The sequence below is a fragment of the Gossypium arboreum genome, chromosome 4 (assembly GCF_025698485.1).
Source record: "Gossypium arboreum isolate Shixiya-1 chromosome 4, ASM2569848v2, whole genome shotgun sequence".
NCBI classification, from domain to species: Eukaryota; Viridiplantae; Streptophyta; class Magnoliopsida; order Malvales; family Malvaceae; genus Gossypium; species Gossypium arboreum.
Window position 1 is genome coordinate 12310897 of NC_069073.1, and position 20553 is coordinate 12331449.

General features: G+C 33.2%; 2 protein-coding genes across 8 annotated transcripts; one reads left to right on the forward strand and one right to left on the reverse strand.

Annotated features, from left to right (window-relative positions):
* The first annotated feature begins 8690 nt into the window (after nt 1-8690).
* On the forward strand, nt 8691-15297 carry LOC108460721 (zinc finger CCCH domain-containing protein 41-like). 6 transcript variants are annotated; one of them, XM_017760330.2, is made up of 6 exons: nt 8697-9117; nt 9771-10666; nt 11400-12620; nt 12978-13328; nt 13820-14317; nt 14849-15297. In XM_017760330.2, exons 2-5 carry the CDS (start codon nt 9881-9883, stop codon nt 14282-14284), a joined length of 2823 nt encoding a protein of 940 aa, XP_017615819.1. In that variant the 5' UTR covers nt 8697-9117; nt 9771-9880; the 3' UTR covers nt 14285-14317; nt 14849-15297. The 6 variants fall into 6 exon arrangements, with proteins under 6 accessions (XP_017615818.1, XP_017615819.1, XP_052882965.1 ...); XM_053027005.1 differs by having other exon boundaries at nt 9872-10666; XM_017760331.2 differs by lacking the exon at nt 14849-15297 and adding an exon at nt 14397-14636.
* A 3056-nt stretch (nt 15298-18353) lies between these two features.
* Nucleotides 18354-20021, reverse strand: LOC108459939 (LOB domain-containing protein 25-like). Of its 2 annotated transcripts, none has more exons than XM_017759336.2 (2): nt 19702-20021; nt 18354-19136 (listed from the first exon to the last, which is right to left on the reverse strand). In XM_017759336.2, the coding sequence occupies exon 2, from the start codon at nt 19124-19126 to the stop codon at nt 18605-18607; it is 522 nt and encodes a 173-aa protein (XP_017614825.1). In that variant the 5' UTR covers nt 19127-19136; nt 19702-20021; the 3' UTR covers nt 18354-18604. The 2 variants fall into 2 exon arrangements, with proteins under 2 accessions (XP_017614825.1, XP_017614826.1); XM_017759337.2 differs by having other exon boundaries at nt 18354-19141.
* Between the last annotated feature and the right edge of the window lie 532 nt (nt 20022-20553).

Here is a 20553-nt window from a genome sequence, read left to right on the forward strand (position 1 = left end):
AGGGAGACCTTGTGTTGAAAAAGATCCTTCTTATTCAAAAAGACTTTAGGGGGAAATGGATGCCGAATTGGGAAGGGCCGTACGTCGTGAAGAAAGCTTTCTCTGGCGGTGCATTGATCTTAACGGAAATGGATGGGAAGAGTTTACCCAATCCAGTGAATTCAGACTTAGTTAAAAAATACTTTGTCTAAAGGAGAAGAGAATCCAAGGTGAAAACCCGCAAAGGGTGCCTTGAGATTTAAAAAAAAAATGGAGAGGCCAAGGTGAAAACCCGCAAAAGGTACCTTGTGACCAAATGGGTTTTGAGTTGAAAACCCGAAAGGGCAGCTCAAATTTTGAAGAGTACACAGTGATCTTGCTATATTTGATTCAATAAAGAAAGAAGCACGTTGAATATTAGGGCATCAACAAAGTACTATTGGATCCTTTAAACACATGTTGAACTCAAGAAAGATTTCATGGAGCTGGTGTATAGACACTGAAGCAGCGATATCTTGGGCATCTAGCTTTTATCCTGTTTGCTATCTTTAGATTCTATTATTTCTTAAAGATAGGCTTTCAAATTAATTTCCTTTGTATCTTTTCGATAATTCATTCAAATCCAATTATTCTTAAAAGTTTATTCATCTTCCATTATTCTTTAAGTAAGTTGCATTGAAATAATGATAGATGAACTAAATATGTTCAAAAATGAAGTTTTACACATTACTCTGGAATTTCTAGATAATACAAGAAACTAAAACAGGACAATTGTTCGAGAAATTCACGTAAGTAAGGGACGAAGGAACTTGAGGAATTTCTTTCTTCCAGTCCAAAAGGAAAATGAACAAAAAACCAACGATTCAATTCCAAGGAAAGATTATCTTACAGACATCCTCAATGGATTGTAGCATTAGAGGAAGGGTACAGGCCTACAGGCTGAGCAAGAATAATACTTTGAGAAAAGAAGAGCCAAATGAAGGAATGATTGGTGACGTCTAGGATAGGGGTCATGTTCACAACATTTTGCATCATAACATTATGAACATTCGATCATAGCATCCTAATTATCAGGCATAATCATTCTACAGGTTATCAAAGACAACACGCCTTAATCCCCTAAGCAGTAAGGTAATAGGCCGCAGCATAACAGATCTAACCTTCAGATGTTTATACTGAAGCAAATCCAAGATGGTTTGGCATCATTGTGCTTACAAGGAACAAATCGAAGACATAGCTGATTTGGTTTTCACGGTTTATGCTGAAGCAAATCTAAGATGATTTGGCATATCTGTATTGTCAGAGAACAAATCGAAGTCTGGCATCTCTATTTTGACGGAGAGCAGATACATAGCAGATCTAACCTTCAGATGTTTATACTAAAGCAGATCCAAGATGGTTTGGCATCCTTATGCTTACAAGGAACAAATCGAAGACATAGCTGATTTGGCTTTCACGTGTTTACGCTGAAGCAAATCTAAGATGATTTGGCATCTCTGTATTGTCAGAGAACAAATCGAAGTCTGGCATCTCCATTTCGACGGAGAGCAGATACATAGCAGATCTAACCTTCAGATGTTTATACTGAAGCAGATCTAAGATGGTTTGGCATCCTTGTGCTTACAAGGAACAAATCGAAGACATAGCTGATTTGGCTTTCACGTGTTTACGCCGAAGCAAATCTAAGATGATTTGGCATCTCTGTATTGTTATAGAACAAATCAAAGTCTGGCATCTCCATTTTGACGGAGAGCAGATACATAACAGATCTAACCTTCAGATGTTTATACTGAAGCAGATCCAAGATGGTTTGGCATCCTTGTGCTTACAAGGAACAAATCGAAAACATAGCTGATTTGGCTTTCACGTGCTTACGATGAAGCAAATCTAAGATGATTTGGCATCTCTGTATTGTCAAAGAACAAATCGAAGTTTGGCGTCTCCATATTCGACAGAGGGCAGATACATAGCAGATCTAACCTTCAGATGTTTATACTGAAGCAGATCCAAGATGGTTTGGCATTCTTGTGCTTACAAGGAACAAATCGAAGACATAGCTGATTTGGTTTTCGCGTGCTTATGCTGAAGCAAATCTAAGATGATTTGGCATCTTTGTATTGTCAGAGAACAAATCGAAGAAACAGATTTAGAGTCTCTGTATTCTGCGGAGAGCAGATCGAAGATATCAACAGGACAGTCATAAGTTTACAAGAAGCAGATTGAAGACCATAGAACCGGTCAAATTTGGTCTTTCTATGAGTCTTTGCTTGATTCCTGTTACACAGCAATGAGCAAAGAGGGGCAGCTGTAGCAGCCCAAATTTGACCGAGCTTAGATAAAACAAAAAGAAATAAATAAATAAATATTTATTTAACAGTCCATTAAAAGTCCAGGTTACAAAGCCCAAACAGTAAGCCCAAAATCAGAACTACCTAGCAGACCCATTACCCTATACCAGTTACAACCTTAACCCAAATAACTTTCAAACCCAAACCTAACCTAAACCTACAGCAGACCCAAACCCGAAGGCCTAAATAGCAGGGGCCCAAATGACTTTCAGATAGGGTTAGAAACCCTAGCTCCCTTTCTCCTCGCGCCGCAAACAGAAGGTTCCAGAAGCCAAGCCTCACGACCCTTCGGTTTCCGTCATTCCAGCTACCTTCCATCAAGGCCACGATTCTAGGCCCCGAGTCACGCCGAGATTAACGCCACCGATAGACCATCGTCAAGCTGTCGTCACCACCGGATTTCTCGCAAGCACCTGCAAAAGGAAAGGAACCGCAGCAAACAAAACAAATATGGAAGGAGATAAAAAGATTTCTTCCCTAAATGTAATAACAACAGTGGCTATAAAAGCCCTAATCAAAACAATGTAAAGGATCCGATTTTTTTTTTAGAAAAGAGAAATACATATACTTATTCATAAAAAGGGTTCAAGCAGTTTCTTTAAGAGGTGATATACTCTTACTTTGTTTCATTTTTCTCCGTCTTCTCTACATGCATGCAAATACCATAAAAATAAAATAAATTTACCGTCGAAATCGTGTTGAAAATCGATATTTTGGGCCTCCGACCACCGTATGGGGAGGAGTAGGCGACAACGCGTGGGCGCATGAGGCTGACGACCGGGGCTCGGCTCGATGGAGACCGGAGCCTAGATCTCTTTCTCTCCCCTCTCATTTCAGAGAGAATTTTAGTTTTTTTTTTTTGAAAATCGGGTTGTAAATGAATTTAAAACTAAAAGTTTGACTTATATAGCATAATTGAAATGGTACAGTTTTGGCTTAATCTGATAAGCATAAAACGACGTCGTTTCTAGGCACAGGATCCGCGCGTTGACCCGTGACCCGAGGAGGATCCGCATGTTTTTGAAAAATGGGAAATTTGCCCGATTGATCCTCCCGTGTTTTCTGAATTTTTAGTTTGATCTTATTTTATTTCTTAATTTAGCCTTAATATTCTAATTTTGTTTCAATTTGGTCCCATAAGTGATTTTTAAAATAAAATCCAGAAAACGGCGTCGTTTAGGATTAGGGCAAATTGCCCAGTGAGTCCTTTGACGCTTTTAATTCTTGCAAATCAGGCTCAGAATTTTTACTATTTTGCAAATTAGCCTTATAATTTTATTCAATTTTAGTCCTTTTTTTATTATTTTAAATTTTGTTATTTTTTTTATATATAATTTATTTGTTATAAAAAAACTATACATATATTATTATTAAAAGTACTATTTATATATTTATATAAAATTTTTATTTATCATATATTATTTTCCTATATATATTTATATTATATTTTATTATATAACATTTATTATATTTTTATTATATATTACTTATTTTTATTATTATATGTTATGTATATCGTATATTATTTGTTATATTATTTATGTTTTATATTATTCATTATATTATTCATAATTTTAAAATTTGTAAATTATTATTATTAAATTATATTTGTAACTCATATTATATACATATTTCACATATTAATTATTTATTTATTTATTATGTGTTATTTCATTTTAAATTGATATTTTTATATATTATATAATTATTTTATAAATTCTTTTACATACTTTTTATTTTATATATATTTTTAAAACCAATATATTTTTATTTTATATATAATTATTATTCTTTTGTGAATTTTTTGTTATTACATATTATATATTGTATATTAAATACTATTTTAAAATTATTATTAAATATCATATTTGTATTATAAGTATATTTCGTTAACAATTACTCACTTTATTTTATATTTTTATATATACTAATTCTTTTATATATTTTTATATTGTATATATCATTTATGTATTAAATGTTATTTTATAATTATTATTTGATGTTATATTTTATGAACATGTACATTGATATTATATTACTATTTTTTATATTAAATTGTGTATCATGCATCATTTCTTGATTATTATTATGTATGTTTGTATGTTTTGCTTATTCATCTTCAATATATGCAATGTATATCTTTGTATATATGATGTTATGTAATTTTAAGCATGTATGTATCTAGTATATGATCTTTGTATTATTGCCATTGTATCGTTTAAATGCATGTTTTATTCACTTATTATTGCAATATTCTATTCCATAATGATAATGTGATTCCTCATGCATTAATTAAAAAACAAGATTCCGAAGTTTTCAAAAATAAAAAGGCAATGCTTGGTGTTTGGAAGCTTCGAGAAAAGTAGTGCCCTAACTTATTGGGTTGTGACTTTTCACGTTGAGTTCGAATAGTCAAGCACCCTTCTAAGTTTTTAAAAAATTTTCAAAATACGAGCAACTGTTTTGGAATTTCAAAGCGTTGTGTCCTAACTTACTGGATGTGACGTTTTGTCATTTCAAGATAGGGATTTCAAAAAAAGGGCTAACTTTGTGTCAAATATCTTAAAAATATTGTGTCCTAACTTATTGAATATAATATTTTAATTTATTTGATACAAGTAAACCCTAATTTTCAAAAATCAAAATATTAAAAGAGGATTGCATTTCAAAATTTTTAAATTTCCGACATTAAAGACATTTTGATAATCAATTAGGTACCAATTTTTGGGCGTTATGAGGGTGCTAATCCTTCCTCGTACGTAACCAACTCTCGGACCCATTCTTTTATTTCGTAGACCAAAACTAATGATTTTAAAACAAAATGTTTTAAAGGTGATCCAATCACACCTAAAAGATTGGTGGTGACTCCGTTTTCATTTTTAAAGTCGATTCCCATTTTCCAAAACCCGATTTAAAGATGGCCTCGACAATACAAACTTACCTCGTGTACAGAAATGACGAAACGGACCGACTATTCAATTACTTTGCTTTTTCCCCAATCTAAGTCCAAATTCCTCTTTTCTTGATCTATAAGTAATCAAAATCAGCTTATTTATTCTTCTATTTATTCAATTCAATCCAAAATATACATTTGAGTTATTTTACCATTAACTCTTAAACTTTCACATTTTTACAATTTAGTCCTTATTACACAAAATCACAAATTCATGAAATTTCTTCAATACCCATTATAGCTGAATTACCAGAATGCCCCTAGCAGCCCATACTTATCAAATTTTCACACATTTAACCACACATTTTCACATTTTCACAAATAAATCCCTATTTTGCATTTTTACTCAAAATCACTTTACAAAATATGTAAATCTAATTACAAGATTTCATATTTCATCATCAAACAGCAAAGAACAAATATTTTCATCAATGAAAACTTTCAAAATCTTTAACATTTTTGCAAAATGGTCCCTAGACTAACTAGTATTAGATGTAACGATCACAAAAACATAGAAATCATTAAAACCAAGCAAAATGGACTTACAATTAAGTCCAAAGTGACCAAATGCTTCAAACCCTTAAAGTTGTGTTTTTGTTCATGTATTTTCGGCAATGGCAAAAAGAAGAAGCAAATTTTGGCTTTGTTTTATTTTATTAACCATTATTTATAAATTACTAGTTTAACCTTTGTCATATAACATAAAAATCATTTAATACTTATCCATATTTGTACACTCTAACTAATAATAGTGTAATTACAACATAAGGAGCTTAAATTTAAGGTTCTATAGCTATTAGATACCTTTAGCTAATAGAACTCAAGTTTTACGCTTTACGCGATTTAGTCCTTTTTATCAAATTAAACATTCAAACGATAAAATTACTGAACGGAACTTTCACAAAATCATTCAATCATGCTATAAACATTAAAATAATAATAAAATAAATATTTTGACCTCAGATTTGTAGTTCTGAAACCACTATTCTGATTTGACTAAAAACGGGTTGTTACATTACTCGTTCATCCGGGGAATATCCTAAACCATTCACTCGACCCCTTAATGCACGGTAGGGGCCCTGACAGTATTAAACTACAAAAAAATAGTTACAATAACATAATTTATTTTCGTAAATTACGTAGATATTTTTTTAAGGAAACCCGTGATTAACAAATAATAATATATTACAATATTATTAATCGTGTTTGATATGTGACAATCGTTCTTAATCAATGGAGCCATTGCGATACTGTAATTTCAAAACAAATTTTGGTTATTAATTTCAAAGTTTGATGGATTTTAAATATTTATTAAAATACCTAAATTTTATATATTGCTTTTAATTACAAAAAATACCAAACAGCTTTTGTCTATATCATATTTTTGCTATACTACATTAACAAAATAAATACATCTTATAAATTCCAGCTCAAACTTCAACTTAATGGTCCCATTCACAAATTCTATCTTAATGGTTTAATATTTTACCTACATAAAAAACAAAATTGATATTAAAATACTAAAAATAACATGCCAATAAAAAATAACAAAAACATAAAATAAACTATACATAATAAATACAATTATTATTATTATTATTATTTTAAAATGATAATAAGTAAAATGTATTGGTTTAAAATATAATATATATATATATATATATATATATATAAATAATAACATGTCAACTTAATTATTGTTAAAAATATAATTTTTTTTTGCATATAACTTCAAAATAAATTTTATTTATAATATTTATAAATAACATAAAATAAAATTTAAAAACATAAACTCTTATTCTCAATTATAAAATCTAGAACATAAAACTAATTCTTAATTTATCTCATAAATTTCAAATTCCATATCAATGGTCTCATCTTTTACCTACATAAAATATAAAAAATAATATTAAAATAATCAAAATAACATGCCAAATAAATTACATAAAAATATATCTAATCAACCTAAAACACACATAACAAATAAATTACATAAAAAATAAAACATTCTTTGTACATAACATAAATAGTCTTTTTACTTCAATAAACATTAAAAATAAATTAAGAATGAATGAAAATATAAAATAAATACAAATATACCTTAATAACTCTTTTAACCAAAGAATACCTTAAAAATAAAATTAAAAATTAAATCCGAATTAAATCAACAATAATAACAACAAAAATAAATTAAATAAACTTTAACATTAATCCATTAATTTATAACAAAAAAAACATTTTCTTAAATATCTAATATTCCTTAAACAACAAAACAAACTCTCATTTCCTTTTCTTTTTTTTCCCCTTGTCTTTCTCCTTCCCTCACTCTATTCTCCTTTTCTTTTTTTCTTTCTTTTTCCCTTCCCTTCCCTTCTCGCCCTCTCCTTCTCCTTCTTTTTTCTTCTCTTATTCTCCTTCTCTTTATTCTCCTTCACTCCTTAGCCAAATATGAACTTGGGGACCATTATAAGGTCCATAAACACACAATAACAACAAAAACCCTGCTTTGAGCCGTCCCATCACTGTGCTTGCCACCCCAGTGTCGCCTCTTGTGTGTCCTCCATCACTGGGTTGTGCTGTCCCATCATGTCAGGTATATATATTTTGGTCGTATTTTACCTTGGGTGTCGCCTATCTACAAGCCTCCACTATTAAAATAAATTTTTTTATGCTGATTTGTGTTAGAAAATGAGGGCGGTGCCACTTATGCACCACCCTCCACCCATCTAAATGTATCATTTTGATACATAATTGTTTCAACAACCCATTTTGGTATTTTAGTTTATTTTTATAATATTCGGGTAACCTTCCCCCCAAATTCATCCTCTTGTAACTCTTGTAACCCTTAAAGAATTTATATGGTGCCTTAATTCTCTTTTTATAACTTACGATAATTGAGACCCTATAAATATAAGACAAATATAAGCTTTTTGTATATCAAAATGAAAGTTGAATCATCTTTTCATTTTTTACTATTCTCTCTTGTTATAATTCTCTTAGTTTTATAATAGGTTTATAATTTTTCAATAATTTCTAAAAAATTATAATTTTTATATTTTATAACACATTACTAATATTTTATAATATCTAATAATTAAGAAAAAAACGTTCTTAAGCTTTTTATGCCAACATGTTTTCGAAGTTAAATGTCAAGTCAACTATCATAAAATTGTTTTTTTTCATGACAATTGTCATGTTATCACTTAATTGCTATTAAGGGTTAATTATTATTAAGGATCAACTGCCATGTCATTACTTAAGAGCTCGTTAAAGGTTAACGGCTCGTCATGAGCTTCGACAAAAAGCTATATTTCAAGTGTCAATTAATTGCAAATTTTAATTGCAAGCTTAATTGATTTTTTTTAATTATTTTAAGATGAATATTTTAAGGATTTAAGCCTAAAATTTATAAAATAAGGGGGCCACATGTATGATACAGAAAAATATGGGCACAAACCGAAAATATCCTTTTCTTTCTTCTCGATTTCTTTCTCCTCAAATAAATTTTGTATCTTTATTTTTCAGACTCCGTCGTCTATCTCCCTTTCTCCCTCTCTCTAAAACCTCGTTTTCTTTTCCTTCTAGTTTTCTTAATTTTCTCACAGTTTCTTCAAACCCTCCAAAATACTCTCATAAACCCTCGATTGTAACTCTATTACGATCCTGTCCTTCACCGGTTTCCCTTCTTCTCTACGACTTGATTTTTCTTCTTCCCGAAATACCCCTCCATCGCCTATTTAATTACCTTCACTCTCATTTCCACGTTAGTTCGGGTTCAATTTGGAATCGGATAATAGCTCCTTAGACATTGCCCGTTCTATTATTCTAGAATATTCTGTAAGTTCTTTTCTTTTAGCTCACTAGTGTTTGGCCTTTTTTATATATCTTTTTCTTGCGAAACCTAGCTGATTTTTTTACAATTTAATTAGAGAATTTATCTATCTAATTGGATTTACTGAAAATTTCTTTAATTTATCTATCGACTGAATTCGAACCTAATATTTTCGTCGTTATTAGTTTTAATATAGTTTTAAGTGCAAAATACGGTTTTAAGCAGTTGGGAGATTTTTATTGAACTTGTTTCTCTGAAGCCTGTAGCAAAGAACTTAGTTATATTGGAACTTTTGTGCCATTAAATAAACGTTTGGTGCACAATTTCTGTATATCAATTATCGGGCAATGATATTTGTGTTCAAATTGATGTTGTTACATCCGATTTAGTTTTTGTTGGTGTGTCGAATATTGTAAGTTACTTTTAAGATCGTGGAAAGCTTGAGGGTGATAGGTGGTTCATTATTTTGTTTAAGTTATTGTATATGTTAATACTATAACCTTGAAGCATCTTGAGTGAGAAAAGGCATTTCATAGCTGTTTTGCTATTATTTACTGTAAGATTAATTTGATACGAGTTTGTGGAGCATGAAAACCTCATCAAATTTCAATTTTTTTTAACCATTTGATTGGACCTTAACACTTTTCCCTATTCATAGGTTTTCCTTCTAATTGCGTCTCAACTTGTTTGACTGCTGCATTTGGTTAGAGTTTGGAACTCTGCAAGCTATAAAAGTATTTGGGTTTATTATTTATTCAGAAGGATCCAATGGAGCTGAAAGTTTCATCTCCTAAGCTTGGTGGTCTTTCTCCTCCTGGTTGTATTAGCGATCCTGAGGAAAAGGAAGTCAGTGATGAGGATGATGATGATCGCAACCATAAGCACCGTAGGCGAGAGACACGTTCTCAATCATTAGAGGCAGATTCTATGGATCCGGCTTTTACAAAGTCATACAGAAAAGGCAATAAATTTTTTGAAAATGGGCAACCTTTCAGAGAAAATGAATCTCAAGCAGGTGAAACCTGGAAAAGTAATAACAGTTTGCCTCTAGACAAAGACTTGACATCGAAGTTTGATAGAAGACGCCCTGGATTAGTTTCACTACCCCGAGGACATGTGGATGTGAACCAGAGAGTTAGGTCAAACCAACCATTTAGTGGAGATTCTGGTCCTGGTAGGGGTAGAGGAAGGGATAACTCTTCTTGGAATCAACGTGATTCTATGTTCAATTCAATTGATATTGCTTCTCAAATGGTTCATCCTGGATCTATTGCTCCAAGTCTCTTTGCAGGAAGGGGATTGCCTAATGTTTCAAATGCGCAAAGCCCATCATGGGGTGCCTTTGGGATGATGCCTGGAATACCAAATGGTGGCCTAGATACACTCCATCCTATTGGTTTACCAGGGGTGCTGAGGCCACCTATGAATTCTTCATCGAATATGGGCATTCCTCGCCAACGTTGCAGAGACTTTGAAGAGCGTGGATTTTGTCTAAGAGGAGACATGTGCCCAATGGAGCATGGTGTCAATCGTATTGTTATTGAAGATGTTCAGGTATTCAATTTGCTATTTTCTATTTTGATTCAGACATTTTGGCTTATAGCCTTTCCCGAGATTTTACGAAATTGATAAAGAAAATCGTGCCATGTGCATCTGGTTTATCTCCTCTAGCTACCAAAACAATGTGTAGGATGAACTATGTGCTAAAAATTATTTTCACTGTTAATATCACCCTTTAAATGCTTGGTGGCAATCTAGCTGCATCAAAATGCTTCAGTACTACCATAGATGGGTTAAATTGTTGTTGCATTGAGTTCATTTACCAAATCCTTGCTGTTATATTTCTACTCTAAATATTATAGTACTACCAGATACAGGTTAAATTCTCACGCTACTGTCTAATGAATTCATTTGCTGCTATCCTTTCTTTCCCTGCTACGTTTACTGATACCCTTTTTACTTTCAACCATTCCATAATCAACAAAAGTAACATGCTTGCCAGATTACTTGCTTACACAAATCCTTAAGTATCTTCTTGAAGGGAAGCCCCTGGATGGTATGGGGTTACTTAAAAAAAAAAAAAGAAGAAAAATTATGTTTATACATAAATTCTCTGCTTTAAGTATTGACTAATGTACTACATGAATAACGATCTCTATGATTAGACTTTTCTCACATCGTTGATATTTTATCCATGATCTATATTGACTGGTGGACTGGCTCCCCGAATTTTTCTTTTATAGTGTCATATATTCAAGTTAATAGTAACTTATTTTCTGATTTGCAGAGTCTGTCACAGTTTAACCTTCCTGTTACAGTTCCAAGTGCACAACTATTGGCAACACCTGCTGCACCTAGACCTGTACCTTCAAGTGTTCCTCCAACCACTTTGATGAACAGCAAGGGTATACATAGCAAAAGTAGCAAGTCTGGAATGACTGATGATGCCTTGGGTTTGAATGGTGCATATGCTGGCTCTACTAGTGCAAGTGTTGCTGATCTATATGATCCTGATCAACCCTTGTGGAATAACAATGGCCCAGAAGCATCAACTGCAGTCTCAGGACTACATTCACCCAAGATTGATGAAGCAGAACCCTTTGTAAGTGGTGATATCTCTGATCGCCATCATGGAAGGTTACATGATAACGCTGATAATGAATTGGCAAGTAGAAGCATTGGGTCACAGGGCACAAGTTTGTCTGTTTGGGGTAGAATTGGTAGCCCAGGAAGTAGAACAGACACAAAAGAGAAAATTGATCTCGCACAGTCCGCCTATCCTGAGAATGAAACCAAAGAAGACCAAGAAGCGTTTCCCAGCTCTCAAGGCACTTCCTGTCAGGTAAAGCGGATCAGCACTGAGGATGATGGCTCCAAATTTATGGATACATCATTCAAATCGCAGACTGATAGTATGCATAATAGCCGAAAACCAACTCAGAAGGCACTTCGTACACTGTTTGTCAACGGGATTCCCCTGAAAAGTAACAAAAGAGAGGCTCTTCTTTCTCATTTTCGTAAGTTTGGAGAGGTTATTGACATTTATATTCCGAAAAATAGTGAACGGGCCTTTGTCCAGTTTTCAAGGAGGGAAGAGGCTGAAGCTGCTCTGAAGGCTCCTGATGCTGTTATGGGTAATCGCTTTATTAAGCTCTGGTGGGCTAATCGGGATAGTGTACCTGATGATGGCATAAACAGTGGAAGCAGTGTAACAGTAACTTCACGCGGTCCAACGGTTTTTGTTATTCCAGCGCAGCCTGTTGTTAATAGAGGAGGGAAGGATAACCTTCAACCTATTGCTCAGAAGAGCAATGCTGTCCACGGTGCTGCTGTACCTTCTGTGAATTCCCCTAAGCCATCTGGTGTTAATGGTCCCAAGGTTCAACTTCCATTGCAGAAAAAGTTAGAAACTCTAGAGCAGATGAAAGAGGAACTACGCAAGAAGCAGGAAACGCTGGAGCAGAAGCGGAATGACTTCAGGCGCCAGTTGGACAAACTTCAAAAACAAGTATTGGGAACTTCTTTACTCTTGCGTACCATAATCCTAATATCTGCTTCTTCAGTAATTTTACATGTGCTAATAACTGTTACATGTAGCAATCGTTTCAGCAATTGCATGTTTTCAGTGTATTTTTTAATCAGCCAGACTGCTGTAGAACTGTGGCTAATTCCTGAAAAACTTTACTGGTGGTGTTGGGCATTGTCAGAGATGCATGCCTTTATTTACCAGTACTTTGACTACATGCACATGCTAAACGAGTTGAGTGAGAATGGTGATGTCATGAAAACAGAACCTGAGGGTTTTTGGATATAAATGTTGGGTATTATCCACCACTGGTTTAACATTTTTGGTAACCTTTTGCAGTCTTCTGGTGTCAAAGGTGATCTACCAACTGAGCAAGCTGCTAAGAAGCAAAAGGTGGGAATTGCAGCTGATCCTGCAAAAGCTTCAACTCCAAGTTTGTCTGAACCTGGTGCACCTACAACAATACCATGCACTGTCGGGATGACAGATAAAAACAAATCAACAGAGAATGTTGGGTCTCATGGTCCAACATCAAATGCCACTATGTCATTGCAGGAGTCTAAGAGCTCAAAGCAGCAATCTCGTCCATCAGCACCTACTGGGTATCCATTCTTGATGAATAAATACAAATTAGACAACCGGCCTACTGCTTTTAGAGTTATTCCACCTTTGCCTTCTGGTTTTGCAGATGTGAGTCACTCTCTCTTTTCCTCTGAGAAAATTGTATTTGCTCCGTCTTTCTATGAGGATGGATTTTACCTGATTATTCTTTTATTCCATTTCGAGAAAAAGGTAAAAGAAGCACATTTCACAAACAATGGGTCTTCTTAGCATGTCTTGTTATTTCAATGATGAATCATTCCAAGGGTGAAAGGCATAGCATAAGGCATGTGATAGTGAATAGAGAGCTTTATGATCTAGAACACAATAATGTGTCATCTAATGTATTTTTGTGCTATTTACATGATATTGAGAATTGATATATATTTGTATCTATCTTCTCTACCCAAACATTCTTGTCCCTTGGGCATATTGTTGGAATATGGCTCTTTTTGAGGGGCTGTTCTTGGCTTTCAAATTTACCTAAAATGCTAGGCACATGTCTGTCCTCTCTATCAAAATAGAAAGGTCTTTGAGTCAATGTCATTTACTCAATTGGCTTTTCTGTGTCTGTCAATTAGGTTGATGTTCTGAAGGAGCACTTCTTACAATATGGTGATCTTTCTGCCGTGGAGATAGAAGATGTGGAAAATGATAATGATATGGGATCAGAAGCAATGAATAATTGCTCCATTGTTATAACTTATGGCACACGCCGGTCAGCTGAAAGGGCATACGTAAATGGTAAATGCTGGCAGGGCAATAATTTGCAATTTACATGGTTGAAATCTAGCAATTCTAGCAATGACCCTAGTAGCAAAGAAAATTCATCTTCTACACCGAAGGGGACTTTAGAAGCTGGTGTCCAGACAGAAGGAGAATTAGAATGCAGCGTCTCCCCGGAAGTCATTGCTTCAGGTGATAAGGAATCTAAGAATTCAGAAGGCGAGAGTTTTGTGGAGAATATGGCATTGCCTGAAGTTTCAGAGCATAGCTCATCCCCATCGTCTTGCATGAAAGAGTCACCTAAAGGCGACGCATGTTAAGGACTGGAGCTGTTTTCGGATCTGTACAGTGAGGTAAAATGTTCAATCTATTGATCTCTAGTTTTCAATCTCGCATTCTCAATTACTGAAATTTCTTCTTTTCTTTACCCAGTATATCTTGTTTGATGCTTTGGGACATGGGTTTAAAAAAAAAAGGAATTTTCTGATCTTTAATTTGCCACTACAAGGTTAACCGTTACTTGAGTGGCAAATTCATTGTATGGTCTTTGGAGATTAGTTTTTGTAGGACTAAAAGGGATTAAAGTAAAAAGAAAACATTTCTGTTGAGATTACTTTGAAATTTTTATATGAAAAATCTTTGGGACCTGATTCCCATTTCAGTTTTACATTATATTCGATTTGCAGAATTGATGCTTTTACATCTGTAGATGGTGACCTATTGGACTGTTTTAATTCTAATAACGAAGCGTTGATTTTTGATTAATGATATATTTGGATAACATATTAAATAGGAAGATAACATTCGCCAATTGCTTCGAAAGGTAGTAATAATTATATGTTTTTTATAATTAAAATTTTAAAGTTGAAATGTATGTATTTCAGGTTAAGTCATATTCCAGTGGGGCGGGTGATCCAATCTTAGATATCTGTTATAGTCGTCACCTATCCACGAAATGTGTGTGGACGGTAAATAAAATGGCAATTCCTGGGGCTAAAAATATACATGAAAAAAAAAAAAAACTAAAACAGAGAAATAGTAGAGCAGAGAGGAGCGAACGTGCGGGTGCTGGACCCCTTAACAACGCTATCGCACCCACCAACCCGAAGCCGACGGGGAATTGTCGAATGAGAATCCCAATGGCCTTTGGTAGGGACTGGACCGGTCGACTTGGAAAAGGTTAAACAAAACAAAAGGGGGGGGGGGGGGAGGGGTATACATGTGCAATGACCTAACCTTTCACGTGTGAATAATTTGTTGGTTCTATCCTCAAACTTCAAAACACACTGAGTATAGCCTCTTATATATGTATTATATTTATCATTCATTAAAACTTTTATTTGAACGCAAATTCATGAGAAGACTACCAGCAGCGCAAGGAGCATTGGACACCCAACCTCAATTGCCCCATAGAAAGCAACGTCTAATCAATCAATCAATCAGATAAAAAGAAAAGAAAAGAAAAACACCGCATTAGTAAAATTGGAATAGAGGTGTCTTTGGTTTTGGAGGTGTTGGGTCAGTTCTGATCCTCTTTTTGTGTGTTTTTTCCCCGACTTGGGCGGTTGTGTGGTGGCCCTTGCAAAAATGCCAAGTTGAAAACGAAAGATGTTTGAACTAGTGAAAGTACTGGGTGTGGAAGAAATAGAGGACCCTTATGGCCTGAATAAGCTGCATCACTCAATCAACCTTTTCTTTTTATATTAGTATATATTATATATAGCCTTTTTTTCCGAGTTTACGCTGGCTTGCCTTCTTGCTTTGCATGTCATTCAAAGACAGAGAGGATCTTTCGAGTTTCCCCTTTCATCAAAAACCCCAAATATTCCGCCCCCCACTCTTTTCTCACCCTGCTTTTCTTTGTTCCATGCTTTCCCTTTTCCATCCCAACTACACCACTTTCCCATCTCAATCAAAATTAATTACTAACTTCCCTCATATCATCATTTTTAAGCCAATTTTATTACTTCCTTTGTATCAAAATATGGAATTTAAATAAAAACAACTATCCATATATATAAAACCAAACCTTAGCTGAAGCAGTATTCAAAGAACTCAACCCACACCCAGACATCTTATATTACTGCTGATTATCTTATACTATTATACTGTTACTAGTGATCGGATTATTATATCTCATCTTATACCATAACTAGTGATGTTTAAAAATGTTTTAGTTTACCAAAATTCAGTTCATTATTGAAATTCTACTTTCAGTTCATGGAAAATGATGATACATGGATGTATGTAAACTCTTTTTTTACTAAGATAGTTTAGTTTGATTACTTATAGAATATATATTTAAGTTTTAATTTTATGAACCGATAGATTTATCAATTTGGTTGATACTGTTAGTCAGGAGTTTGAATTATACTTAAACGCTTAATTTTTTCAATTTAATTAGTTTTATGCGTAATTTAGAAAATATAAAAATGAGTTTTATTTTATGAAATGTTAAAATTAGTGTCCAATTAGTGCATTATTTTTGACTTTAGTAAAAATAATATTATACATACAATAAAACTAATATAATAACTAACTAATATCCAAGACACTGGTTATTTAAAATTTTATTTATTTTGTTTTGATTTCTTTAAGTTATCTATTAAGTAAACTCAATGACTTATTCTCCATATTCGGTATATCTATTAATGTTAGATTCAGAAATGAAAAAAATAAAAATGATAAAAGATAGAAGTTAAGTAACACAAACCACCCGCTTTTCTTCTTAAAAAAGAAGATGTGATTTGAGTAGAAGGCCACATCTTCCCCCATAACCCTTTAGTAACTTAATTGAGGCATTTTATCATATGAAATTTGGAGTTTAATTTTCTTACACTAATAATTTGTTAATTGTCAAATATTTATGAGATCGGTTAATATAAGTACAAGTTAGTCCACTATGTCAAATACTTGCAGACCAGCCAATAAGTAATGTTGGGGATCAAGCATAAGGCCACATGTGCTAATCCCTCCAAGGGAGCTCTCATCTTCTTCATATATCATCTTATTCTTTTATTTTTTTTCATTATAAAACTCAATCATTGTCTTAAACATGGGAGAGAATTTCAGAATCCAAAATTTTGCCTTTCATTTTCTAGGAACTAAAAACTATTGCAACTCATCTCAAACCAAAAGAGACTTAAGTAGATTTAAATAGTAAACAGATTGCAGATATTAAAATTTGAGTTTTAAATTGATTGGATAAGATATAATTGATGATTAGGATATTATGGTTAATTAACTTCCCAGAAAGAATGAAGGACGAGAATCTGTTTAATTTAAAAAGTAAAATAATGATAATGGGTGGCTATTTATAACTTCCACAACATGTGAATCAGCAGTAAAATTTGTTGATTGAGGGGTCTAAACATGGATGATTTGAAAATGTGAAAAATAAAAGCCACAAATTTGAGAAAATAAAAATCAGACTTAAAGAAACATCTTACATGCAATTTAATATTCTGTTGGAGCACGTACCTTCCACATGGGCAAACAACCCCCTTTTATTCTTCCTACAAAGCTAGGTACCTGTACCTTCTCACTGTTTCAGATAATGACTGTGTGGGGGAATTTTACATTACTCTTTTTTTTTTTTTTTTTTTTTAAATTATTGGTCGGAGGAAGTCAACAAATTTACAGTCTTACTATTTTACTATCCGTTTATGGAAAAATCAAGGCTTGAGAGTTTGGCGTGTGTTTAATAAAGCTTTTAATTAATATATGATAAACAAGCTTTTCCTTTTCCTTTTTCCCTTTCTTCACACTTAGCTTCTATGCCTATATGCTCTTGCTTGCTTAAATTTGAGAATTCTCATATAGCTTCAAATATAGCATAAATTATTTTATACTATTTTTTTAAATTTTAAAATGTTACATCAATAAGTTTAACAGTGTAAATAATCATATATATTACTCGAACTTATTATTGGATGTAATCAATCCGAATATATACATTATATGCAGATTGATTAAGAAAAATATTTTATGGTTGGGAAGTATATGATTTGCCATAAGCAAGAAAATAAAATCTGATTGTAGAAATTGACTTCAACAGGAAATGAAGCAAAATATGATGTTTGAGAACATAAAAGGAATATGCATTTGCTAATAACATAAACTTATATATAAACAAAATACGAAGCTATGGAAGATTGGTGGGATCATATATATTAGTACAGGATATGATAACATGATTGTTAATTAGGGCAACAAAACAGGCATACTATAGTCTAGCTTTTTATTTTTATTTCTATTTTTGGAGTATTCATATTCTACATATATTCAACTTTGAAATACATAAAAAATAAAAATAAAATGTATGCATACATTGAACATATGAGTAAAAAAGCTCAAACAGAAAGAATAGCCACATATCAAATATCGAAATTACTTTTCACAAGACACTAACAATTACATTCCATGAGACGTAATTTGCATATCATAAAAAATATCCATGTATGGTCCCTTTGTCAAGTTCCATAACTAGAGAAAACCCTAGAGCCAGCCAAATAGGAGCTCTTCCAATCCCAACCTATATATATATATATATATATATATATATATATTACATATATCAAATCTTGATGTGCTTATTAATTAATGACATGATATACTAATATTAATCAATTAACAAACTCTCACATGCTTCCACTCTCATTGTCTCCACTAGGGTCATTGTTATTCCACTGAGAAGGATAATAAAACCCAGAATTTTGATCGAAAGAACCACCCCCAGAGCTGCCATGCCCGGCGGCTGTTCTCCTTCCTCCATACTGGGATGCTGCTGGTGGCTGCGGCGGCTGTGGCATTTCGTTGTAGGCATAGCGGATTATATCAGCATTTGTTGCATCCAATTCCTTTTGGAGTCTCATAACTTGTCTTTGAAGGACCGAAATGGCTCCAACGCAGCCATAAACAGGATCTTTCATCCTTGCCTCAGCTTCATAGGCGAGGGAGTTGACTGCATCTTCCCTTTGATGGGGCGGCACATCATTTAGCAATTTGCTAACATTGCTTGCACCGAATATCTTGTGAACGTTGATGAATTTTTGAGGCTCTTCTGGTGGGAAATAGGGTGCAAATATACAATCTGGCATGCATTTCCTTCTCAAACATTTGCAGGCTGCACATGGTGGGTTTGAATAGCTTGAAGATGCCATTTTCTTTGATCTGCACTGCCAACCAACAATTTTAATGCATCTAACTCTAACTAAATTCTAATGGTTCACTTACTTTCAACTGTGAAGAAAAAGGGTTTGCTTCTAATTCAATATTATCAAGACTTGGTGGAGAAAAAAACCACTAGGTTAGGTATCATCGAGATTCCATGAGAAATTGCTTAAGGAAAAAAAAAAAAAAACACTCTCTGCGGTTTTCTTAAAAACAATTTTTGCTTTTTTTTCCTGACCTGCCAGCCAAACAGCTTTCTTTGAATTTAAAGACTACTGTCAGAAAATTTCAGCTTAAACTGTAGCCAAAAGAAAAAAAAAAAAACCAAGAGTGAAAAACAAAGACAAAATTCAGGGAAAAAAAGAGGAAAACATATATAACATATTACATTAGCATGCAGAAACAATTGCATAAAATTGAACCAAAACCCTCCCATATATCCCATGCTTAAAGGCCACAAAAATTTCCAAAAGATTCGACCATAGTATATCCTTTTCATGCTACAAATATTATCTATGTGTGTAAACACACACACACACGCATATAGAGAGAGGTGTAGGTATACCTTTATTCCCCTTGAGTAGGTTCCTGTAAACCCTTTGATAAATGATCTATTTTGTCCCAATGAGGAAGACTATGCAGCAACAGAAAGATGAAAAATTCACTTAGGGTTATATTATTAATATATGTATGAGAGTGGAATGTGGGTGTTTATAAAGAGAAAACCCTATTAGTTGAAGAACAGGGATGGGGTGGGAGGACGGGGCCTGCAAAAATTCAGTGACAAAAGGCAAGGAAGGTATGGTAGCAAAGAGAGGGAATTAAGAGGATTTTGCAGTGATCCTGAAACACAAAGGAAGAAAATAAATAACTAAATTATTATTATTTTAGAAAAAAAAGCAAAAGACAAAGACAAAGGGGGGGTAATAAATGGGGATACAAAAGGATGACTATGACACTGTCTGCACTTACAATAATTATATCATACCACTGTTTCAAGAAACCGGTGAAAATCACCTTGAAATTTGAATATTGAAAAAAAAAGAAAGAAGAAGAACAAACTTTTAGGTGTAAAATAAAAAAGACAAATAGCATATCAGAAACGTAGCTAAACAATCTACATAAGTCTTTTCTTGGATGTATAATTATATGTAATTATAGTTAAGCAAAAAAAAAAGAAAAAAGAAAAAGGAGCTTGTGATCACGATTATTAATTGTCATATAGCAAAAAGCATGAGTGTCTTTTTTGGTAAAAGAGAAACATAAATGTTTATACTTGTAATTGTCAACTAATCATCCAATCAACACTTAATCAGCCACGTGCTCCAGATTCTTTTCGATTATGCATTCCTTGTCATTTGATCAGACACTATAGTTGTACGTCTATGATCAACTCTGCTTTATTTTGATCATTTTG